Source organism: Rhinopithecus roxellana, chromosome 17 (genome assembly GCF_007565055.1).
Source record: "Rhinopithecus roxellana isolate Shanxi Qingling chromosome 17, ASM756505v1, whole genome shotgun sequence".
Taxonomy (NCBI): Eukaryota; Metazoa; Chordata; class Mammalia; order Primates; family Cercopithecidae; genus Rhinopithecus; species Rhinopithecus roxellana.
In genome coordinates this window covers 86,756,193-86,781,708 of record NC_044565.1, presented here as the reverse complement: position 1 = coordinate 86,781,708, position 25,516 = coordinate 86,756,193, and the positions used below count along the sequence as shown (strand labels likewise).

The 25,516-nt window shown below is 51.3% G+C and overlaps 1 protein-coding gene across 3 annotated transcripts; it reads right to left on the bottom strand.

Annotated features, from left to right (window-relative positions):
- Positions 1–793: 793 nt before the first annotated feature.
- LOC115894199 (macrophage-capping protein) lies at positions 794–20,176 on the bottom strand. Of its 3 annotated transcripts, none has more exons than XM_030920588.1 (10): positions 20,058–20,176; positions 8,430–8,465; positions 8,092–8,264; positions 7,836–7,990; positions 7,474–7,638; positions 5,461–5,610; positions 5,025–5,117; positions 4,364–4,496; positions 1,576–1,664; positions 794–999 (listed from the first exon to the last, which is right to left on the bottom strand). In XM_030920588.1, the coding sequence occupies exons 2-10, from the start codon at positions 8,450–8,452 to the stop codon at positions 934–936; spliced, it is 1,047 nt and encodes a 348-aa protein (XP_030776448.1). In that variant the 5' UTR covers positions 8,453–8,465; positions 20,058–20,176; the 3' UTR covers positions 794–933. The 3 variants fall into 3 exon arrangements, with proteins under 3 accessions (XP_030776448.1, XP_030776447.1, XP_030776449.1); XM_030920587.1 differs by lacking the exon at positions 20,058–20,176 and adding an exon at positions 16,930–17,049; XM_030920589.1 differs by lacking the exon at positions 20,058–20,176 and adding an exon at positions 15,988–16,112.
- Positions 20,177–25,516: the final 5,340 nt, after the last annotated feature.

Below are 25,516 nucleotides of genomic sequence, written 5' to 3'. Positions count from 1 at the left end.
TTTTGTTTTGGGATGAAAGAATCCAATTTCTAGAGCTTGGAAGCCACATAGCCCAGAGGACCTGGGGGTAAGGGTGAGTCAGGGTGTTTGCAGCCTTGCCAAGCCTCATGGCCTCTGGTCTGAGCTGACACAGGCTCACTCACACCCTGCTCTTGGCCCCTGGGCATGCCTTCTCAGATGGGACCTCTTTTTGGCTACTGCATTCTCCCTGCTATTCAGCTCTCTAGCCTCTGACATCCAACCACCACTTCATTACACAAGAGAATGAACCAAGGTCTAGCAAAGGAAAGTAACTTGCCTAGGATCACAGAGGCAGGGTAAGAACCAGACTGAAGACTGTCCATGCTAGCCTGGTGCTTTTCGCACAGCCCTGCAGTGGCCCTGGACTCACCAGCCAAACATGCAGTGCAATGTGCCTAGGAAGTAAGAAGCCAGGCTTGGTACAGTTGTGAAAAGCTATCCTCTTGCTCAGCGAGTGCTTTATTAGGGCATCTGAGGAAATACTGGCTTAAATGGAGCTGCATCCCAAGCCCATCGTCACAACCTTCTCCCTGTTGGGAATGTGAGACTGAACTGAACCCCCAGGTGAAAGTGATCCTGAGGCCTGGCACTGTGCCACCTCCTTATTGGGTTCACAGCAGTCCCTGCAAGCCTGGCTGGGACTCCTCAGTCATGCAAAGCAGCTCTGGTACCTCCAAGGCTGTGCAATTGTCATCTGTGTGCTACTCCACCCCCAGCATGGGGATGAACCCAGGTGAATAGGTGGGTGACAGAATCAGCCCAGGTCAGGCAGTGCAGGAAAAGAGCTGGGAAAGCACTTATCTCCTTTATTGAACACCTGCAGGGGGCACCTCTGCACTGACCAGGCAGCCAGAGAAGCAAGTAGGCAGGCGGTGGGGGGCAGGGAAGCATGGGGCAGGAAGACGCCCACCCTCATTTCCAGTCCTTGAAAAATTGCTTGAAGATGGGACTCTCACGTCCCTGGGGCAGAATCTCCACCTGCAGGGACAGCGGGGGAGAAGTCTGGTTCACAAAGTTGCACCTCTGCCTCTGCCCGGGAGGACAGGATGGGGCCAGAGCCAGGGAGGAGGGTGTGGGCGCCCGGCCTGAGTCCATGTGCAGTCCAGGCCAGGAAAGCTCCCCTGGATGAGCTACGAGATGAGAACCAAGGTTTCAGGGACGCAGACTGAAGCAACAGACTGCTTCAAGGACGTGGATGCACAGTTCAATAAACGCCACCAACTGTAGGTGAGCCCTGTCAGCTCCCCGCGGGATGACTTGTGGACACTGTGCTGTGGCTGGAGGGGTGGCACCAGCCAGGGGCAATCGCCCAGAGGAGGAGCACCCAGTTCTCTGTGTGCCCAGGGGAGTGCTGCCCAACATCCTCTTTGAAAATAATAAGTATTTTGACATTTTGAAGGATTGAGATGGGCTTTCCCACTGGATGGGTCTAAGAGGGAGGCCTGGTTGTTCCTGACAGTGCCCGAGGCGCTCTTGCCCTTTCTGGCCAATTTGAGGGGTCGGGGCCACAGGAAGAGCCTGTGAGGAGGGCTGGGGGCATGGGCATCTCCTCACCTGAGTGTTCAGGGCGTACTGCATGCGTGAGATGAAGCCCTCGGCCACTTGCAGGGCTGCCTGCCGCTCCTTCTCATTCGCTTTTCGCCCTGGATCATAGGAAGGAGATTTTAAAAAAGAGCAGGGACCCTCTTGAGCCCCCATCCCATTTTTCTTGAGGAAATTTAAGGGAGTCCACAGAAGAGCCAGCAATTTTTACAATAAATGGACCGGGGTCTCAAGAATGCTGAGGGGCTCTTTGGAGATGTGGAGTCAGTCCCTTAAGAATTTTCCCACACTGGCAGCACCAAGGTAGATGAAAACCCCTCTTCTGCCTGGGTCTGATCATGCAAATCTGTTCTGACCCGGGCCCCTTGAATATTTCAGGGAGAGGAACAGGTGTTCACCCCAGCATCAGACTGTGAGGTTACAGGTCTCCTTTTTCCCCAGGACCCCTCACCTCTTGAGTTCATCAAGCCTTTTCTGAAAAACTAAATAAGACAAAGGGTACAATTTATCATAGAGGTGAACTTACTCCCATAATGCCGGCACTGCTACACTGGCCTAACGGTTATGCTAACTAAGTGCTTACAAAAATGAAGACCCCACATAATCCAGTCATTTCTGCTGGCAGTCCTGAGAACTCCAACTGCTCATTCCAGGCTTTTTTATTTTTATTTTTTCTGAGACACAGTCTCGTTCTGTCGCCCAGGCTGGAGTGCAGCGGCACCATCACAGCTCACTACAGTCTCAACCTCCCAGGCTCAAGCAATCCGCCCACCACAGCCTCCCGTGTAGCTGGGACCACAGGTGCACGCCACCACACTCAGCTAATTTTTGTTTTTTTGTAGAGAAGTGATTTTTTTGCCACGCTGCCCATGTTGCCAGACATTTTTCCAAGGAAATGATGCTGAAACGATACCATGATGTGGTTGGCTCTCTAGGCAGGCTTTAAAATACCATGAACTACAATGTATCTGAAATTAATATGCTGGATTCCTTCCTCTGTCAACTGATTAGCTGCCCCCCTACCCATGAGATCCTTCTCTTCCTGGCCTCCCAAGTCTCCTGTTTCTCCTCTGGTTTCTCTTTCCGTAGTGGTTGGGTTCCTTGCTCCGGTTTATACATGCTTCTGTGGGCCTCTGGGAACCCCCTCTGCTTGGCATTGGTTCTATGGGATATGTGCCCTCTGGCAGTAGAGAAAAGGCAGCCCTGCAGCGCACGCACGCCTCTCTCTTCCCACTTTTGCTGCTCCCAGCTCCTTCCTTTCATCTCTATCTCTGCTGAGTTTCAGAAGCAATACTATGAAATGCCTGGTAGCAGCTATCTGTAGATACCCACCTACTTGTCTGCCTTCCTGACCAGGCTAGGGTCTCGCATTTTCTCTGCCTTGGTAGACCCCACAACTGGGTGTTGAGCAAATGCTATTGCTGAAAATTCTCAGACCCTAGACAGAGACTTAGAACAAGTTTGTTTCATTTTCAGTCAAACCAAGTAGAACAGGCTCTGCCCAACAGTGTTTCTATTTCCAGAAGATAGAATCTCTTGGAAAAACAAGTTCTACAGGTTCACTACTCACTGCATAAAATGATGTTTAATTTGTCTAAAATTCATTTCTGTCAAACCTTGAGGCAGAATCCCAGGATCAGGGATCCCAGAAGCCCCGAAGGTCTAGAGCTCGGCAAAGTGTGGTCCCTGGCGCCAGCGGCACAGACGTAACCCGGAAACTTGTTAGAGATGCCCGTTCAGCCCCACTCCAGACCTAACGAGTCAGAATACCTGGGGATGGAGCCCAGCCATCTAAACAGGCCCTGAGGTGATTCTGAGGCTTGCTGAAGTTTCAGAGTCATTGTCTAGAATTTAGGAGGTGGGAACAGCAAAGAGAAAATGGCCAGGCAGTGGCACATGTCTGTAATCCCAGCACTTTGGGAGGCCGAGGCAGGCGGACCACTTGAGGTCAGAAGTTTGAGACCAGCCTGGTGGTGAAACCCCGTCTCTACTAGAAAAGACAAAAAAAGGCCTGGCGCGGTGGCTCAAGCCTGTAATCCCAGCACTTTGGGAGGCCGAGACGGGCGGTTCACGAGGTCAGGAGATAGAGACCATCCTGGCTAATACGGTGAAACCCCGTCTCTACTAAAAAAAGTACAAAAAACTAGCTGGGCGAGGTGGCGGGCGCCTGTAGTCCCAGCTACTCGGGAGGCTGAGGCAGGAGAATGGCGGGAACCCGGGAGGCGGAGCTTGCAGTGAGCTGAGATCCGGCCACTGCACTCCAGCCCGGGCGACAGAGCAAGACTCCGTCTCAAAAAAAAAAAAAAAAGAAAAGAAAAGAAAAGACAAAAAAATTAGCCGGGCGTGGTAGCGGGCACCTGTAGTCCCAGCTACTCAGGAGGCTAAGGCAGGAGAATCGCTTGAACCCAGGAACCGGAGCTTGCAGTAAGCTGAGATCGCGCCACTGCACTCCAGCCTGGGTGACAGAGCGAGACTCCGTCTCAAAAAAACAAAAAAAAAAAAGACAGAAAATAGCGACGCCTGTGCCATGGCTCACGCCTGTAATCCCAGCACTTTGGGAGGCCAAGGTGAAGATCACTGGAGCCCGAGAGTTTGATACCATCCTGGGCAACACAGAGAGACCCCATCCCTATCTTTAAAAAACATTTTTTAAAGAGAGAGAAACTGGCCAGCCAGAAGCATGCAGGCTCCCTGAGGCTGTCTTTTACAAGCAGCTGGACAGGCTGAGCCCTGCAAAGGGAAGCCTGCCCAGGTCAGAGAAGCTACAGGTATCTCAGGCTGTTAGAGAGGAGCCACGTACCCTTCCAGATATAGATCTTGCCACAGAGCCCGTTGTCCAGCACGAAGCAGTCATCAGATATCAGCAGTTCAAGGGCAAAGGGGCTGGAGTCGGCCACCTTGGTCAGGTTCATCTGTCCAGTGGCATCAGAGACCTAGGGAAGACAGTGCCTGATCTCACCCCCCACACACCAGCCCTCACCTGAGCCTGAGGAGGGGGAGGCTGGCCCTCCCTTGCTCCCTCCCACTCTGCCCCACTGCCCACCGCCCAGGTCCCAAGAGCAGACAGGAGAGTGAAGACCTGAAAAGCAAATTCCAGGCAGCCCCATTCCCTCCCATCACCCCAATCCCCGCAGCACAGGGGCCCCGAACCCATTTGGAAATTAGGTAGATTCCAAATTACAAAGAAATGCACAGAATTCAAGAAAGAAAAGCTCAGCTTCAAGACTTCACCAAGCACGGGCTGGAAGTGAGGTGCACTCATCTCCTCAGCAGGGCCTGCCTTCCGCCCACTCCCCCATCCTCCTCTCACTCCCAGTCCTGTATAACGCCCCACCTCCCACCCTGGTTCCAGCCCCACCTTCCCCCTGCCTTCTCCCCTCCACCCTGCTTGCACACAGCTGTGCTGTGCAGGCTCCCACCCTCCCTGCTGCTGGGTCCCAGGGCAGGCTTGTGGGGCCCACCTTATACAGAGCTGCGGCCTGGGCATTTGCCTTGTCAGCTGTGAGGTCTTCCTCGGGGTTGCCCTCCTTCAGAGCAGGCTTGGGGCCCAGGACCTGCAGGGGCCGGAGCAGGCCAGGTTTATAGGGACCCCGCCCTGGAACTTCCCGGCCCATCATGCCCAGGGCCATAGTTTCTGGTGGGGCAAACGGCACCCTGCACTAGGGCACCCAGCAGAGGTGAGGTGAGTGTCCAGCCCACCCCACCAGCGAGGCTACTCAGCCTCCAGGATGAGCATCTACTCAGAGGGGCACCCTGTGAGCTGGCCACAGCCCAAGGCAGTACCCCAGATGCCCCCTGCCACCCTCCACCGGCCACCCTCAGCACTCAGCTCATCACCACCTCTCTTGGCCACTTTCAAGCAGAGGCTCCCGGCTGCCCACTCCAATGTCCCCCAACCTGGATCATCTCAGCAGGCTCCTCCCCATCAGTGACAATCTCCACCTGGGCTTTGCCCTGTCGTTCACTGTCCCGGATGGCCAGGGCCAGGTCCCTCGCCTTGTTGCGTTCCAGGATGTTGGACTTTCCACCACACCAGGCGAAGATGTTCTGCAGGGAAGCAGGAAAGCCTGGGTCAGAGCCAGGTGCCTGTATCCTGCTCCCCCGCTCAGAGAAGGGCCCACAGCTCTCCCTCTCTCCTCTCTGAACTGTCCCTGAGGCACGACAATCAGGAAGGCAGAGCAAAGCACAGAGGGCTCTCTGAGAATGCCCACGACCACCCTCTGCAACTATTTCTCTGCCCACCTGCCATCTGTCTTCCTTCCTTTTTTTTCAAGACAGGGTTTCACTCTGTCATCCAGGCTGGAGTGCAAAGACACGATCATGGCTCACTGCAGCCTGGACATCACAGGCTCAAGCAATCCTTGCACCTTAGCTTCTAAGCAGCTGGGACTATAGGCACGTGCCACCATGCCTGGCTAATTTCTTAATTTTTTGTAGAAATGGGGTCCCGCTATATTGCCCAGGCTGGTTACAAACTGCTGGGCTCAAGCCTCTTTCTTTTTCTTTTCTTTTTTTTTTTTGAGACGGAGTTTCACTCTTGTTGCCCAGGCTGGAGTGCTCACCGCAACCTCCGCCTCCTGGGTTCAAGAGATTCTCCTGTCTCAGCCTGCCAAATAGCTGGGATTACAAGCATGTGCCACCATGCCCGGCTAATTTTGTACTTTTAGTAGAGATGCGGTTTCTCCATGTTGGTCAGGCTGGTCTTGAACTCCCGACCTCAGGTGATCCGCCTACCTCAGCCTCCCAAAGTGCTGGAATTACAGGCGTGAGCCACTGCACCCGGCGCCTCTTTATTTTTCTTCCCATCACACATCTCCTATGTTTAAACATCTCTTACCACCTATCTCCACCTACTAGAAAGTGAGCTTCATTAGAACATGAAGGTTTTGTTTGGCTTTGCTCACTGCTGTGGGTCCACTGCTAAAACAGAGCCTGGCATGGATTTAGGTGCAAAATAAATATTGACTGACTTGAGTGAAGGACTAGATGGGTGAATGGCTGAATGTCTCCTTGAGTGCAGCATCTCACACTCCTACCTGCCACCCTGCCTGGCAGAGCCCCTGTCACCTCTCCTCTTCTGGTAATGGCGAGGTCTGTTCACCCATCCCCTTCCTTGTCTCAGCACGTGTAGTCCTCCTCACCAAGAGCTCCTGGATTGATTTCTCTGCCCCAAATCTTCAGCGCCACAAGATGCAGCCCATACTCCTCAGCCAGTCAATCTCCTCATAACCTGGGGCTCACCTTCCACCTTCCTTAGCAATTTCCCTCTCGCTGCTCCTGTCCCCCAGCCCAGGTCCCAGTCTCATTAGACCCCTGGTGTGTGCATGTCTGCACCTTTCCCCACCTTGGTGGCTCAGCTCACCTTCTCCCTTTGCCTGGAGTGGCATCTCCCCTCCTATAGGTCTAGTCCAATGCCACCTTCCTGGGAAAACTGGCTTCGGCTCAGGCTAGAGGGCCCCTCCCTGCCTCAAGCCCCCCAGCACATGGCAGCTGTCCCCCTTAAAGTCCTCATCACATCCTGCCTCAGGTTATGGCAAGTGACCGGCCCATCTTGGCTGTCTCCCCAGAGCGAGCTTTTGTGGTCCCTGTGCTGGCTCAGAGAGGGCATCATAGATTCACTGAATGAAGAGATCAGTGACTGAATTAATGAATGGTCTGGCAGGCAGTGAACTCAGAGGCTTCCAAGAGGAGGGAGAAAGCTCCAGAGCATCAGAGGCAATGTCTAGATGGCAGAAGGAGGCTGGCATCAGTCCTTACAAATACAGGGACGTTCTCTAATGGTCAGAGGGCTCTGACTTGGAATGGGCTTACAGCTTCTCAGCTTCTCTCCCTCTTTCCTGGCCTCCTGCCCCTCTGTCCTTGTAAAGGATGGTGCCAATACAGAGTGCTCAGTCTGGCCAGCCTACCCACCTGGCCCAGGTCCAGGATGAAGCAGTCCCCAGTGTTGAAGCTGTCCCAGTTCAGTGCCCGCTCGGTGGCACGGATGTTCTTCTTCCCCTTCACCTGGTAGAGTTTCTTGATGGCAGCTGGGGCTCCTGTGGAGGTCTTGTGAAATGCTGACTCCACACCACCTTCCTGCAGCCCAGACAGCCCATCTGAGTGGACTGACAGGAGACCCAGAGCCCTTTGCACCCCATCCCACTGGGAGACGGGCAGAAAGGTGGCGATCCAGCCCCAAAGGCACCCGGGTCTTCTGTAGGTTAAGAACCAGCCAGAAGCGGGGCTGGCTCTGAGAAGCTGCAGGGTGGGGGTGCCTGGAGGTGGGCTCTGACCTGGTACTTGAGGCCTCGTGGGAAGTAGCTCATGAAGAGGTCGGACTCATTGCCCTGCACCTCGCGGTGCTGCACAGGCCGCTCTCCCAGCAGCGTGTTGAGGTGCACAGCCAGCACAGCACAGGCCCCCTGCTCATCCCGGGATGACTGCTGACCTGGGACAAGTGGGAGAGGGAAGGGCAAGGCCCTTGCGATCCATGCCAGACCCCTCCCTCCCCTGCCTGGGCCCAACCTTCCCCCATCCAGATCCCCTTACCTATCCACAGGTGCAGATGGGAAACCTCTTCTGGGCCATTGTGCAGCACTAGGTAGGAGTCCCCCGAGAAGAAGACACCCTGGTTCTCTCGTGCCACGGGCACTGGCTTCAGCTTCTCCACCCGCCACACATGCAGGCCTGGATCCTGCACTGAGCCTGGGAATGGAGAGCCACTGCGAGAAGAGAGAGGGTTGACAGCAGCCAGGACCCACTGGCCCAAGCATAGCCCTGGGCAGGCCTGGCGACTGCAGTCTGGGGATGAGGAGAGCAGTGGGAAGGGGCAGCCCTTGGAGGTGAAGAAGAGGAAGTTGTGAAAGGAGATGGGGCATGCAGCTTACCTCTGGGGAATAGCTGTGTACATGCTGTCTTCAGATCTGGAAAGAAAGAAGAAGCCATTATTATTACAAATGCCGCAAAAAGGACCTCTCATGTGGGGCTGGAGAGGCCCTTCCCAGTGGCCAAGTACTTTCATATTCATCAACTACTTTATCTCTAGGAGCCCTAGTTCCATTATGCAGACAAAGAAAATGAGTCTCAGAAATTCTAAGTCTAAGGCCACACAGTTAGTGAGTGGTTCATGGAAATAAGGTCTCTGACCCCGGGCCAGGGTCTTCCCTCTGCTGAGATCTCACAGAAATTAAAATAAGAGCAGAAATTAACAGAAAACAGAACAAGAGAGAAGAGTAATGAATCTTTTTTTTTTTTTTTTTTTTTTTTTGAGACTGAGTCTCACTCTGTTGCCCAGGCTGGAGTGCAGTGGTGTGATCTCACCTCACTGCAACCTCCACCTCCTGGGTTCAAGTAATCCTCTGGTCTCAGCCTCCCAAGTAGCTGGGATTACAGGCACCACTATCACACCTGGCTAATTTTTGTATTTTTAGTAGAGACAGGGTTTTGCCATGTTGCCCAGGCTGGTGTTGAACTCCTGACCTCAAGTGATTTGCCCACCTCAGCCTCCCAAAGTGCTGAGATTATAGGCATGAGCCACCATGCCTGGCCTCAAGTTGGCTTTTTTTTTTTTTCTTAGGAGACAGAGTCTCACTCTGTCACTCAGGCTGGAGTGCAGTGGTGTGATCTCGGCTCACTGCAACCTCACTGATTCTTGTGCCTCAGCTTCCCAAGTAGCTGGGATTACAGGCCCACACCACCACGCCTGGCTAATTTTTGTATTTTTAGTAGAGATAATGTTTCACCATGTTGGCCAGGCTGGTCTTAAACTACTGACCTCAGATGATTCACCCGCCTCGGCCTCCCAAAGTGCTGGGATTAGAGGCATGAGCCACTGCACCCGGCAAGTTGTTTTTTTAAACCAATAAAATTGATAAATCTTTAGACAAACTGATTAGCAGAAAGAGAAAACACAAATCTCAATACAGAAATGAGAGATATGAGATCACCACAGATTTTACAGATATTAAAAGGATAAAAGGAATATTATAAAAACTTTATGCCAATATATTCAACCACTTATATAAAATGGGCAAATTCCTTCAAAGATACAAATTATGAAAGTTCACTCAAGAAGACACAGATTATCTGAACAGTGGCCATATCTATTAAGGAAAATAATTCTGTAGTAAAAAACTCATTCCCCCAAAACCCAAGCCCAGATAGCTTCATTGGTAATTTCTACGAAAAATTTAAAAAGGATATATCAATTATACACAAAATCTTCAAAAAAATAGAGGACAGAACACTTCTCAATTCATCCTATGCTGCCACCATTCTCCTGATAACAAAACCAGATAAATAAATTACACAAAAAGAAAATTACAGATCAATATTGCTCATGAACATACACATAAAAAAATTTACAAAATTTGGCTGGGCACGGTGGCTCACACCTGTAATCCCAGCACTTTGGGAGGCCAAGGTGGGTAGATCATGAGGTCAGGAGTTTGAGACCAGCCTGGCCAACATGGTGAAACCCTATCTCTACTAAAAATACAAAAATTTGTTGGGTGTGGTGACATGTGCCTATAGTCCTAGCTACTCAGGAGGCTGAGGCGTGAGAATCGCTTGAACCTGGGAGGCAGAGGCTGCAGTGAACTGAGACCACGCCATTGCATTCCAGCCTGGGTGACAGAGTGAGACTCCATCTCAAAAAAAAAAAAAAAAAAAAAGAAAAGAAAAGAAAATTAACAAAATTTTAGCAAATGAAATCAAATAATATATAAAAAATAAACCATGATGACCAAATGAGGTTTACCCCAGGAATGCAAGGTTGGTTTAATATCTGAAAATCAGGGTGACAATAGCCAATAATAATGCAGTGTATATTTCAAGATAGCCAGAAGAGAGGATTTGAATGTTATCATCACAAAGAAATGATACATGTTTAAAGTGATGGATATGCTAATTACCTTGATTTGATCATTATACAATGAAACATCATACTGTACCTGCTAAGTATGTACAACTATTATCTGTCAATTATAAATTTAAAATAAATAAATAAAGCAGCTCACAATGCAAAAAAAAAAAAAAAAACCACCAAAATTTGAAAATCAATGCTATCCACCCTATTAACAAACATCTATGTGTAATCATCTCAATAGATGCAGAAACAGCATTTAGCAAAATTCTACATTCATTCCTAGTTTTAAATTTTTTCAAGCCTGGGCAATATAGGGAGACCCCAACCCTACAAAAATTTTAAAAATCAGGCCAGGCGCGGTGGCTCAAGCCTGTAATCCCAGCACTTTGGGAGGCTGAGACGGGTGGATCACGAGGTCAGGAGATAGAGACCATCCTGGCCAACATGGTGAAACCCCGTCTCTACTAAAAAATACAAAAAACTAGCCGGGTGATGTGGCGGCGCCTGTAGTCCCAGCTACCCGGGAGGCTGAGACAGGAGAATGGCGTGAACCCAGGAGGCGGAGCTTGCAGTGAGCTGAGATCTGGCCACAGCACTCCAGCCTGGGTGACAGAGCGAGACTCCATCTCAAAAAAAAAAAAAAAAATTTAAAAAATCAGCCAAGACCAGGTGCAGTGGCTCACATCTGTAATCCCAGCACTTTTGGAGGCCAAGGTGGGCAGATCATGAGTTCAGGAGTTCGAGATCAGCCTGGCCAACATGGTGAAACCCCATCTCTACTAAAATACAAAAATTAGCTGGGCGTGGTAGCATGCATCTGTAATCCCAGCTACTCGGGAGGCTGAGGCAGGAGAATTGCTTGAACCCAGAAGGCAGAGGTTGCAGTGAGCCCAGATCATGCCACTGCACTCCAGCCTGGGTGACAGAGACTCTGTCTCAAAAAATAAATAAACAAATAAATAAATCAGCCAAATGTGGTAGTGCAAGCCTGTAATCCCAGCTACTCAGGAGGCTGAGGAGGGAGTATCACTTGAGCCCAGGAGGTAGAGGCTGCAGTAAGCCAAGATCATGTCACTGAACTGCAACCTGGATGACAGTGAGACCCTCTTTCAAAAAAAAAAAAAGAAAGAAAAAAATTTTTTTTTTACCAACAAACTAGGAATAGAAGGAAACCTCCTTAACTTGATAAAAAGGCATCTATTTAAAATACAACAAACAAACCAACCAACCTTCATCTAACATTATACTTAGTGGCTGCTCTAATTCTAAACTCCCTCCCTGGGAAATTTCACCCACTCCCAGGCATCAGCTATCAATTCTGTACGCCCAGCTTCCCTCAAATGCCAGAATGATGAACATCAGACTTATTCTGTGGGCCAATGGGAGCAACTTTTTCTGGACAAAAGTCATTCAAAGGAAAAAATGCTAAACACAAGCATTTTTTTTAAAAATTATCTTTTTAAAAAATTCAGAAAATGCAACAGCTACAGCTCCACTCACTGTCGCTTTCATAAGCTCCCATCACTAGAGGATTTCTTTTTTTGGCTCAAAATGCAGAGATCACAGAGCCAGCACGTACTTTGTACATAATACAATTCATGCTGTGCATCCATTCGGACAGAGTTTGTGTAAGGTGAGCCCCAGTGGCACGGGGTAAGGGCTTGGGGAATTGGAAGGTAAAAATGCAAGTTGGCACCATCAGGAGATTCTTGGGGGCTGGGGCAGCAGGATCAGGAAGTGCAACATTTGGCAGGGGCCAGGGAAGTTGGGGGTCAGGGGAAGGTAGATGACAGAGCAGAAGGTATTAAGTCTGAGTAGGAAACAAAGAGGGACAGGTCAAGGGCAGTGATAATGGATATGAAATGCTGTGTGAATTATGACTTTCCTTTTCCTTTCCCAACCTATAAAATAGTGGAAGGCATATTTTGGCACCACGATTCCGGAGGAGGAGCCACAGAGAGCAGAGGTTTGCAGAGGGAAACTTTAAGGTTTCTCTGTCCCACAGAGGATCACATGCTGTGCCCACATCTCCTGCAACAGGCAGCCCGGCCTGTGACCCAGGCCTGAGATGGTGAAGTGGCTGCCCTAAGCTGAAGCCATCAGGGAGAGCTCAGGAATGAGACATGGAGTGCGCCAATTGTCAGCTTTACTATTTTTCATTCTGTGTTTAACTCAAAATCAGGCAGCCAACATGCCAGAGAGCCACATCAGGGTTTGGATGAAAGGAGTTTGGCAGGCTGGGTGCAGTGGCTCAGGCCTGTAATCCTAGCACTTTGGGAGGTCGAGGTGGGTGGATTACTTGAGGTCAGGAGTTCGAGACCAGCCTGGCCAACATGGTGAAACCCTGTCTCTACTAAAAGCACAAAAATTATCCGGAAATCACTTGAACCCGGGAGGTGGAGATTGCAGTGAGCCAAGATCTGTGCCACTGCACTCCAGCCTCAGCAATGGAGCAAGACTTGGTCTCAAAAAAAAAAAAGAAAAAAGAAAAAAGAAAAGAAAGGAGTTTGGCTGCCCATTAGAATGACCATGGGACCTGATTAAAATGTTGGTACTGAAAAATATTCTTTGCTTTGCCAAACTTTAATCAGGCTTCTGAACCTCCCCGTAGGCCCATCTGTGTGCTTGTAAAATCCAGTTTTAGCAAAAGAACCCTGCTAAGGCCATTTAGCCAGAACCCCCTACCCTTGATATCTGGTCAATCTGATAATCATTGATATCTGAATGGGTTCCTCATCCCCCTGCCCCCACCGCCCCTGTAATGTCTGATCACTCTGGCCTGTATTAAGCAAGAATCCTGTTAGGGGCCGGGCGCAGTGGCTCATGCCTGTAACCCAGTACTTTGGGAGGCCAAGGCGGGCAGATCACCTTAGGTCGGGAGTTCCAGACCAGCCTAACCAACATGGAGAAACCCCATCTCTACTAAAAATACAAAATTAGCTGGGCGTCATGGTGCATGCCTGTAATCCCAGCTACTCAGGAGGCTGAGGTAGGAGAATCACTTGAACCTGGAAGGCAGAGGTTGTGGTGAGTCGAGTTCACTCCATTGCATTCCCACCTGGGCAACAAGAGCGAAACTCCGTCTCAAAAAAAAAAAAAAAAAAAAAAATCCTATTAGGTCAGTCTAGCCAGAATCTCTTTATCCTTGACATTTCCTCTTAGTAATTTTCTTTCTTTTTTTTGTTTTTGAGACAGAGTCTCACTCTGCTGCCCAGGCTGCAGTGCAGTGGCACTGTCTCAGCTCATTGCAACCTCTGCTTCCTGAGTTCAAGCAATTCTCCTGCCTCAGCCTCCTGTGCAATGGGATTAGAGGCATGTACCATCACGCCTGGCTAATTTTTTGTACTGTTAGTACAGATGAGGTTTCACCATGTCAGCCAGGCTGGTCTTGAAGTCCTGACATCAGTTGATCACCCACCTTGGCCTCCCAAAGTGCTAGGATTACAGGCATAAGCCACTACGCCCGGTCCATTTTTTTTTTTCTTTAACAGTGCCCAAGCCCCTGGTCTGAGGATCTGATTCCACAGGTCTGGAGTGAGGCTTGATCACCCATACTTTGAACATATGTTCAAAGTGATGGTAGTACTTCCAGTGAATTCTGTCCAGAACAGTGTCAAATGCTCGCCTGTACATTAGAATCATTTGGGGGCTTTTGAAAAACCCCAGTGCCAGCCAGGCATGGTGGCTCACACCTATAATTCCAGCACTTTGGGAGGCCGAGGTGGGTGGAATGCTTGAGCTCAGGAGTTCAAGACCAGCCTGGGCAACATGGTGAAACCCTGTCTCTACAAAATATACAAAAATTAGCTGGGTGTGGTGGCACATGCCTGTAATCCTAGCTACTTGGGAGGTTGCAGCACAAGAATTGCTTGAACTTGGGAGGTGGAGGTTGTAGTAAGCCGAAATCACACCACTGCACTCCAGCCTGGGCGACAAAGTGAGAGTAATCTACAGAAAAATAAGAAAGAAAAACCCCAGTGTCTAGCTTCCGTATTGGACTCATTAAAACCAGACTCTCTGGGTGGAGCCTGGATGTCGGTGTTTGAGAAGCTCCAGATGACTCTAATGCTTGGTCAGGGCTGAAACTCCTGCTGCCTCATCAGATCTCTGTCCCAAGACCTTTTGTTCCAGTCTCTCCTGGGGAAGGGTCCACCCGAACCTCTGGCCTTTCATTCTTTCCCCTTTCCCAGCCCTCTGTCCAAGCCCACAGCTCCTCGAGTTTCCTCAGTGTCCACGTTCACCCTTATATCCATTAAAGCCCCCTCATCCTAGGCTGGGCGCAGTGGCTCACGCCTGTAATCCCAGCACTTTGGAAGGCTGAGGCGGGTGGATCACCTGAGGTCAGGAGTTCAAGACCAGCCTGGCCAACATGGTGAAACCCCATCTCTGCTAAAAATACAAAATTAGCCAGGCATGGTGGTGTGTGCCTGCAGTTCCAGCTACTCAGGAGGCCGAGGCAGGAGAATCACTGAAACCCGGGAGGCTGAGGTTGCAGTGTGCTGAAATGATGGCACCACTGCACTCTAGCCTGGGCAACAGAGCAAGACTCCGTCTCAGAAAAAAAAAAAAAAAAAAAGGGTTCCTCATCCTTCCAGGCCTGTATCAAGCCCCAGCTGTCCAAGGAAACTTCCAGGACATTCAGTGGCCTCCGCCTTCTCTGGGAGTTCTCCCAGCCCTCTCCCCTGGGAGCATATACTTTAGCATATTTTATAGCATAACCTGGCTGCTTCATGTCTCAACTGAAGAATGGTGGCACATGATGGCACAGAGGACACACCTGATGCCTCTGTTCCTCAAGCAGCCCAGGAATTAGTCTATTCAATTCCACTCAAGGTCTGTGCTGGGGGCTTGGCACTGGGGGAGAGGTGCACAGAGACAAAGAATAGCCCATGTTTCATGGTTTAGCTGCAGGGTGGAGTAAACAAGGGAGCCATCGTACCCAGTGAAACCGCAGACAAATTTCCTCTAGGTGGGGAATGTCACAGAATCACAGATGTCAGCATTAGAAAGTGCTAAAGTTCTTATCTAGTCCTGCTCTACCTGCACCGCCCTACACATACCCACACACGCATAGTGCAGAAACCTCTTCTATAGCATCCCTTACCATCCTCTTCTTGAAGGCTTCCAGTGATGGGGAACTCATCACCTTACCAAACAGCCTCTTCTACACCTCTTAAAGACTTTACTTTTCCCCACTCTGCCATAGTGTGGTGAGTTATGGACCTGCCCATCTCCACTACCACACTGTAGGGTCCTATAGGGCAGGAAGTGTATTTTGCCTCTGGATGTAGCTGGAACCTCATGCAGGTGCTCAAAGAATGCATTCGATTAACTGGACCTGCTGGGCTCCGATTATTAGACTGGGGTGGCACCTAAGGGATAGCCCAGGATTTCAAAAGGCTGGGACAGGTTGGAGCAGCCCCAGGAGGCAGACAGCAGGGGCTAGAGGTCCCATCAGACTGCCATGGGGCTGGGGGTGGGGAGGAGGCAAGCCCCGCTGGCTGTCCCATGGTCCTGACTTAGGCTGTCTTTGAGGACACACTGGGGGACCTGGGAGAGGGGGTTGCCGTTACACACACCTTTAAGGAAAGACTTGACAGCCATCAGAGGGACAAAAATCCTGCCGGGGTCCAGTGGTACCTTTGCCTTCCTCAGATCCTGATTCCACTGACCCCCAACAGGTCTCTTCCCTTCACAGTCCCTGCTTGTCCCTAGGTGTGAAATGAAACAGCACCTCCTCTCCTGGAGAAGGGGTGGAGAAGGGGTGGAGAAGGGGTGGAGAAGGGGTGGAGAAGGGGTGGAGAAGGGGTGGAGAGGTGGGTGTCCACACGAGAAACCACACGGAATCTCCCAGCCTGGGACATGGCATTCTCAGAATCTGGGGCCAGAGGCCCCATTTGGGGATTCCAAATGGTTTTTCCCCTGATACCAAATAGGTCTCCTACCCTTCCCCAGGTTCCACCACTTCCTCCCTCCCCACATCCTACCTCAGACAGTCCACCTAGACCCTTAGCCAAGGTCTTCCAGAGTTTGCAAAATAATCAAATGTGCCACTTGCATTTGAATTCAAATGGCTAGGACTGCTCTGGCCCCTCCCCAAGCCACTCCCAACCAAATAGCCAGTCACACCACAGTCCTGTCTTGGGGACAGACAGCTTCTAATCTGATTTCACCTCCCGTCTGGCTGAGGGCCTTCAGGAGCAGTGTGGTGGCCTCTTTCAGGAGGTCTGGCACAGCTGGGACAAGCCCTGACCCAAGAGTCCCTCCATGTGCAGCATGGGCACAGCCCACCCATCCTCCCGGGCAGCTTCGCGGCTGCCATCAGATCAGGTGCCTGGAGCCTGGCATTAGGCTGGCAGGACAGCGGGCTGAGGGAACACCACCCCGGCACAAAGTGATATCCAGAAATGCAGGTCTCTGTTCCCAGACCACCACCGCCAGCCCTCGCCTGCCCACCCAGGAGGGTACCAGCTAGCCTCGCTGGCAGCCACCCTGCCACCTTCACCTTTCAACACTCCTACCTTCCTTTCTTGCTCCTACTTCTGCTTCGTAGGTTCGTCTTCCTTCCAGCCTGCCCCACCCGGCTTCTCACTTCCCTCTCCTCTGCCTGCCCCACCCACCAGCCCCACCCCTGGGCTCCTTCCCCAGCCCGTGTGGAGGCGATGTTCCCCGACAGGGAGGGGCAGGCGGTGCTGGGAGGCCAGTAGGCCTGAAGCAGAAGAGCAAGCACTGGGGTGGGCAGTGGGTATGCCAGGCCGTCTCCTCAGAGGGGCCCACAGGGGAGGCTGGAGGTCCCCATCACAATGGCCTCAGCCCGCTGCAGGTCACAGCCAAGGCAGATCAGGGAGGGCATCTCTGAGTCTGAGACCAGCAAGGAAAGCCATGCTCTCCATTCAGGGCCTGGAGCAGGCGCTGCACAGCCCCCACCGCTGCTGGGTTAGTCACATTTCCTGGGCAGGGTCACTGGCTCCACATCACTTTTTCCTCCTCCCTCAACTTGTCTTTCTCCTTGCCCCGAAAGCAAGTGTTTGATGTTTTTTAAGATCAGTTTTTTGGTTTTGTTTTTTTTTTTCTGAGACAGGGCTCACTCTGTCACACAAGCTGGAGTGCAGTGGCATGATCACAGCTAACTGCAGCCTTGATCTCCTGGGCTCAAGCGATCCTCCTGCCTCAGCCTCCTGAGCAGCTGAGACCACATGCCTGCACCAACACGCCCAACTAATTTTTTTATTTTTTCTGGAGACAGAGTCTTGCTACCCAGGCTGGTCTAGAACTCCTGAGCTGAAGCAATCCTTCCACTTCGGCCTCCCAAAGTGCTGAGATTACAGGCATGGGCTACTGCGCCTGGCTAAGCTCAGTTCTCAGGGAGTGGCTGAGGCCATAACATTCTTGGCCATCTTCCACATGCCACAATGATGCCTCTTGGGTCTCTACCCATTGGTCTGCTTCTCATTCACCAGATGTGTATCATCATGCCTTCTGGGCCTTGGGCCCTCTGAGAGACAGCCCATCCTGAGTTGACCCGGGGCAACTATCCTTCCTACATCACAGTCACCGGACCCGAGACCACACCCTAAAGCACGTCTCCTCCAACTCACTGGCTTTCCGGAGGACACTGAGGTCCTGAGAGCACAAGAGACTGCCCACAAACACACAGGGAGCGGAAGCCCCTGCAAGGGAGGCTCTGGTTCCCTTCTGAATCCCTGGGGGAAGGATGAGCGGACTCGGTATGAGGCTCCAGGAGAAAGTGAGCACCCAGTTATGCAGCCACACAAGCGTGGCTCCTCTGCCACACTTGGAGCCAAGCTGGCCTGTCCTGGAAAGGTATTGGTCAGCAGCCTGGCTTGAGACAAGGCTCCAGGTTCAGGGTCAAGGCCTGGGGGCACTGGAGTAAAATCTGGAACAAGTCTTCCTAATTAGCAGACCTTCAAACCAAACCTCATTATTTGACTGCATGGGAAAAGTCTGGAGAAAATACAGTACTGGATGGGCTGGGCATGGTGGCTCACTCCGGTAATCCCAGCACTTTGGGAGACTGAGGCAGGCTGATTACCTGAGGTCAGGAGTTCAAGACCAGCCTGGCCAACACAGTGAAACCCGGTGTCTACTAAAAATACAAAAATTAGCCAGGCATGGTCATGGGTGCCTGTAATCCCAGCTACTGCAGATGCTGAAGCAAAAGAATCGCTTGAACCCAGGAGGCGGAGGCTGCAGAGAGCGGAGATGGCGACACTGCACTCCAGCCTGGGAGACAAAGCAAGACTCCATCTCAAAAAAAAAAAAAAAAAAAAAAAAAACTGGATTAATGTTTCTTATTGAAATGAAATTGATAAAATTTCACTAGAGCAAGACAGGAAGTTAAATGTTCTCCCCAAAGAACATGGCCTATAGCTAGCATCCAAGTGTCTCCATGACCAAACTGCCAGCCTTAAAAATAGGGTAGTGTGGGCCAGGCACAGTGGCTCACACCTGTAATCCCAGCACTTTGGGAGGCTGAGGCAGGTGGGTCACGAGGTCAGGAGTTCGAGACCAGCCTGGCCAGCAAGATGAAACCCCCATCTCTACTAAAGATACAAAAAATTAGCCAGGGGTGGTGGCACACGCCTGTAATTTCAGCTATTCAGGAGGCCAAGGCAGGAGAATCACTTGAACCCAGGAGGCAGAGGTTGCAGTGAGCCGAGATCGTGCCATTGCACTCCAGCCTGGGTGACTGGGCAAGACTCTGTCTCAAAAAATAATAATAATAACAATAATAATAGGGTAGTTTGGTGGAGGGTGGGAGGAAGGAGAGATTCAGGAAAATAAAGTAATGGGTACTAGGCTTAATACCGGGGAGACAAAATAATCTGTACAACAAAGCCTCAAGACACGAGTTTACCTACATAACAAACCTGCACATGTACCCCTGAACTTTAAAGTTTAAAAAAAAGAAAAAAGGATAGTTTGCATTGGAATCCCAGTAGGGCCTAGTTCCCACAAAACCAGAGGCTGGGCGGTTAACCTGGTAGAGTGATAAGAGCTAGACAATTTGGCTCCTTACTCGCTGTGCAAGTGACTTCACCTCCTGGAGCCTCCCTGTGCCCCAACCTATAACACGTGCACACAGTTAAATGTGAAGATGAAATGAGATCCTATGATTAATGAGCAAATAATACATGCTCAATAAACCCAAACTTCTTTCTCTTCCCTTTAGTTTGCAATCTCGCCATTGCACTCCAGCCTGGGCAACAAAAGCAAAACTCCGTCTCAAAAAACAAACAACAACAACAACAACAGAGAGACAAAAGGGCCGGCGGCTCAGCCTAGGACTCGGGAGAGGCTAGGAACTCAATGCACACGCTAATGAGGTATCTGGTAACGACGCTCTAGAACTAGTTTTTTACCAGACGCACAGTGTTCTTACCCTTGTGGTCTCCCCTGAGCACTACTGCTTAGTTTGTCCCAAATGAAGTAAAATAGGGCATTTCTTTAGCACGGACCCAACCTTTCCCGCCTCTTCTTATAGGAAGCCAGGAAACGGCGCGCCCCTAAGAGCGGTCCCCGGCTGTGGGAGGAGGGAGCGGGGCGCCCCCGAACCGGTTAAGCCCGTTCGACCCCTACAGAGGGACCCCGGGTCCCCGGCGACCGGACCCCGAAGCGCGCTACTTGCCTGCCAACACCTTGCTCCGGGGCTCTGGGCGCTGTCTCAGCCGCCCCCCGCCCCCTGCCCCCTGGAGCTGCGCGGCCAGGAGCCGCCCCCAGTGAGTCAGAGGGAGGGGCCCGGCCGGTCCGAGGTGGCGGGGCGCCCCTATGGGAGACTGGGGCACCCGAAAGGGTCCTAGAATTGGAAGTGGGAAGGAAGATATAGGGGAAGCTAAGGACAAGCTTATTATGCTGTAAACTTTGCGAGAGAATTGCAGTGTTCACTTCCATTCAATCGTTAGGCCCCCGGCCTCAATCACCCTGTGAATAGCTACTGTTCTGTGAGAGCCTGCTATGTGCTTGGTGCGCCCTCACATCTACCATTATTATTCCTGCTGGAAACATGAAGGCTTGCGGAGGCTCAGAGAGGGTAAGTAACTTGTCCAGAGTGTCACACTGCTAGTTCAGTAGCAGAACCAGATTTTTTTTTTTTTTTTTTTTTTTTTTTTTTTTTTGAGACAGGGTCTTACCTGTCGCGGGACCTGGAATGCGGTGGTGTGATTATGGCTCACTACAGTCTCAACCTCCCAGGCTCAAGCAATCCTCCAGCCTCAGCCTCCTGAGTAGCTGGGACTGCAGGCGTGTGCCACCAACGCCCAGCTAACTTCTTCTTTTTTTTTCTTTGTTTTTTTTTTGGAGAGACTGGGTCTCACTGTGTTGCCCAGGCTGGTCTCAAACTCCTGGGCTCAAGCGATCCTCCTGCTTTGGCCTCCCAAAGTGCTGGCATTACAGGCATGAGCCACCGCACCCAACTGCTGAACCAGGATTCTAACCCAGGCTGATCTGACCTGCAACACCCGATCCTGCTCTTCTTTATTCAGAGGAAAACAGGCCAACCAGTGTCTGCACCAGGAGGCCTGGCCTTCTGGAAATGTGTTGGACAGCAAAGGGTCTACACTTCCGCTTTGGCTCCTGAATGTGACATAGCCAACCCATGAGACATGTCAGTTGACAAAGAGCATGAGGGTCAGGCCATGGCCTCGTGACACAGTGGTAAGATCATTTTCTGGGAGGCAGCTTCAAAAATCCCAACCAGAAAGAGTTTTTCTGAAGCCCACGGGTGGGGCCTAGGGTAAGGAAACAATCTTGCTATCTGGGTGACCTCAGACAAGCACACTCCAGCAAGGAGTGCACAGAAACCATCTCCCTCTGCCTACTATCTGCCTTTCTTTGACCAATTCTGCTGACTCTGCAGACTCAGCTTAAATATCCTTCCTCTGAAACTCCCACCTCAGGCTCCCCAGGTATTCTGGACATCAAGCCACCTGCATCTACACCCCCACAGAACACTTCTCAGGCATACCCGATAGCAAAAGTGGACTTGGATCCATGGGCAGCCTGGCCTGCTTCCAGACAACTGGGTCTCTCCAAGGTCGTTCAATAGTCCTCCCAGAGCATTCAGTTTTGTTTTGTTTAGGTCAAATTTATAGTGAAATGCACAAATCATGGGTAGATTTAAATGAGTTTTGACAGATGCAACACCTATGTAACCCACATCCCTACCAAGATATAAAACACTTCTATCACACAGGAAAGTTCCCTCCCCACCATGTTTTATGGTGTACCACAGGTGCCTCCTCCACCACAATGTTAGCACCTCTAGCCAGGTACCATGTCAAGTCATCCTTGCAACCTCAGCACCCTGCATAGCACCCAGCAGGTAATAGGCACCCAAAAAAAATTTTTACTGAATGTATTAACAGATCAGACAGCAAAACCCCCACATTCTAATACTGCCCAGATTCTGTTGTCTTGGGATAACCCCTTAAGACTTCCTAGCCACAGATTCCTTATCTGTGAAACAACAACAGAAGCCCCCATCCTCTTACCCTGGAAGGTTGTGAGGATTCAATGAGAGGCTGCTTTTTTCTTTTTTCTTTCTTTCTTTTTTTTTTTTTTAAGACAGGGTCTCGCTCTGTCACCTAGGCTCTGGAGTGCAGTGGCATGATCATAGCTCACTGCAGCCTTGAACTCCTGAGCTCAAGTGATCCTTCTGCCTCGGCCTCCCAAAGTGCTGGCAGTGAGCCACTGTGCCCAGGATTGAGCCACTGTGCCCAGCCAGGAGGATCTGCAAAAAGAATGAAGGCCTGGACAATGCAAGGTACCATTACCATTATTAATAAACTCCTACTTCTAGGATGAACATCTGGCTGAAGAAAACCAGGAGAGAGAAGCATTGGACACTGGCTTCCGGGCTTGGCTGCTTGGGCTCTGGCCAAGGTCTGGGGATGTCCAGGACAATCAGCTTTCTGCTTCTGTGTCCATAATCTCGGGGTATGGACTCATTTCCAGTGCTGAGAAGTTCTGAAATTGCAAGATTCTTCCTAGCAAATTCCTGACCTGTCTTCTAACTACCATGCCATGTGGCCCTCTCTGGGCCTCAGTTTCCCATCTGTGAATGAAAGCACTAGACTCGAAGGGTCCCTTCTGGCTCCTCTAATTCCAACCCAGAGGCACAGCTCAGGCTGAGCAGTTGCATTTCCTCATCACGGGGGACTGACGGGGATCTTTTGCAATGCTTAATTCCAGCATTAAATTCCCCTAAATATTCCTTTTTTTTTTTTCTTTTTTTGAGACGAAGTCTAACTCTCGTCGCCCAAGCTGGAGTGCAATGGCACAATCTCAGCTCACTGCAACGTTCCCCTCCCCAGTTCAAGTTATTCTCTTGCCTCAGCCTCCTGATTAGCTCGGACTACAGGCACACGCAACTATGCCCGGCTAATTTTTTTGTATTTTTACTAGAGACGGGGTTTCATCATTTTGGCCAGGCTAGTCTCGAACTCCTGATCTCAGGTGATCTTCCTGCCTCGGCCTCCCAAAGTGTTGGGATTATAGGTGTGAGGCACCTCACCCGCCCCAAATATTCCTTTGAAGACACTGATTCGGGATACTTCTAGCCATTAAATTTGATTTGCAAATGAATTTTTCTGGATCACCTCACAGGCCCTGGGGAATGGCCAGGGGTCTGGGTGGCCATATTTTCCAAATAAAGCTCAAAACCAAAACTTCGGTTTTGCCTTTTCTTAAATCACTGGTAGGTGCTCAGGGGCAACCAGAACAGTGACATGCTGGAATTCCTTGTGACTTCTTGGGAAAGTGGGACTGTCCAGTACAGCATGAGTGGTCTGGGGAGGGCACCAGGTGCCTGGGATGGGGGGACTAGTCCCCCTAGAAGACAGGTTTACCCCCATACAGCCAGCGTCACACTGGGTACTCAACACCATAACAGCTAACACTACTGAGTGCTGCCACTATATGCCAGGTGCTATCCTCGATATGATTTTCTCATTGAATCCTCGCATTTACTCTCTAACATGGATCCTCTTATTACCTCCTTTGACAGACGAGGGAACAGAGATAAAGTAGGTCAAAATCACTTGTTCTAGGTCCCACTTACTAAGCGGTAGAGGATGGGTGGGAAGCCACGTTGTGGGAGTCCATGCCCTCCCCACTATCACTGCATGCTGGCGCCAGCTGCGAGTCCTTTAACATGCAAAGAGCAAAGAGCTAGCTCAGCTCTTTTTTATTTATTTATTTATTTATTTATTTATTTGAGACACACTCTGGCTCTGTCGCCCAGGCTGGAGTGCAGTGGCACCATCTCGGCTCACTGCAAACTCAGCCTCCTGAGTTCAAGTAATTCTCCTGCCTCAGCCTTCCGAGCAGCTGGGATCACAGGCATGTGCCACCACGCCCGGGTAATTTTTTGTATTTTTAGTAGAGACGGGATTTCACGATGTTGGCCAGGCTGGTCTTTTTTTTTTTTTTTTTTTTTTGAGACGAAGTCTTGCTCTGTCGCCCGGGCTGGAGTGCAGTGGCCGGATCTCAGCTCACTGCAAGCTCCCTCTCCCGGGTTCACGCCATTCTCCTGCCTCAGCCTCCTGAGTAGCTGGGATTATAGGCATGTGCCACCACCCCCGGATAGTTTTTGTATTTTTAGTAGAGATGGGGTTTCGACATGTTGGCTAGGCTGTCTTGAACCCCTGATGTCAGGTGGTCTGCCCGTCTCGGCCTCCCAAAATGCTAGGATTACAGGCATGAGCCACTGCGCCCAGCCATATCCTCCCTTTTAAGGCGAGGCTCTTGAAGGCCCAGACCTTTTGTCCAGTGCTTTGAGGTCTGATCCTGATGATAACAACACCCACTCATACTCTGGACTTTACAGTTTACAAAACACCCCTCCTCCTCACCCCCTCCCAAACTCGGTTTATTTTTATCCTTAAAGCAGAGTTGAAGGCCAGGGTGGACCATAGGTTTTCTTGGTCACAAGAGACTTCCTCCCTCCCTGGGCTCCCCTCTGTAGTGGTGCCAAATAAAAATTTGATCCGTCAAGCCTGTGGTAACCAGCGCTAAGAGCAGGCCTGTTCATTATTGTGAAACACTACTGATTGCACACTCTTACACTGAAAGGGCCCAGGACCCTCGCCTGGCCCAGCCTTGCCTGCCAGGCCTGGGCTGGGTCTCCCAGTCCAAATTCTCACAAGAGAGCCGACTCGGGCCAGAGCGCGCCCCTCTTTGTGCCTCAGTTTGCCCACCTAGAAGTTAGTCCCGCAGGCGTGGCGGGTACATCTCAGGATCGGCAGAAAGTGCCACTGGGAGCCCGGAGTCGCGGGCCTTGCGCTGGGCCCACTGTCCAGATCCAGGGCTCACGAGAAAAACGAGGACTCAGGAGAGCTGCACGCCCGGCCAGGGCCCTAGAACCCTACGAACTGCAAATCCCAGCAGACAGTGGGCCACGGGGCGGGGTCTCGGAAGTTGCTGCCTGCGGTGCCTTTGCTGAGCCCAGGTCCGGAAGGCCTTCGGGACGGGAGTACCACAACAGACCGGACACACTTACACACACAGTCTCTCAAACACACAGTCACACACACACGCTCGCGCCCGACGGGAACACAACAGACCCCCCCCGGACACACAGTCACACACACACACACGCTCGCGCGCGACGGGAGCACAACAGACCCCCCCCCCGACACACAGTCACACACACACACACGCTTGCGCGCGCCCGCGCACACAGTCACACACACACGCTCGCGCGCGACGGGAGCACAACAGACACCCCCCCGGACACACACACACACACACACACACACACACACACACACACACACGCTTGCGCGCGACGGGAGCACAACAGACACCCCCCCCGACACACACACACACACACACACACACACACACACACACACACACACACACACACACACACACACACACACACACACACACACGCTTGCGCGCGCCCGCGCGTTCTGGCCCTACCCCTACAAACTACAAATCCCGGCAGGCAGCGGGCCGTGGGGCGGGGCCTTGGGTGCTGAGCCGGACGCAAAGATTGCACCTGGCAGGGTGGGATTCCGGTGGCTGGGTGGAGGCTCTCCTGCTGGGGAGGAGATGGCCTTCTCACAAACCCAGCTCCCCACC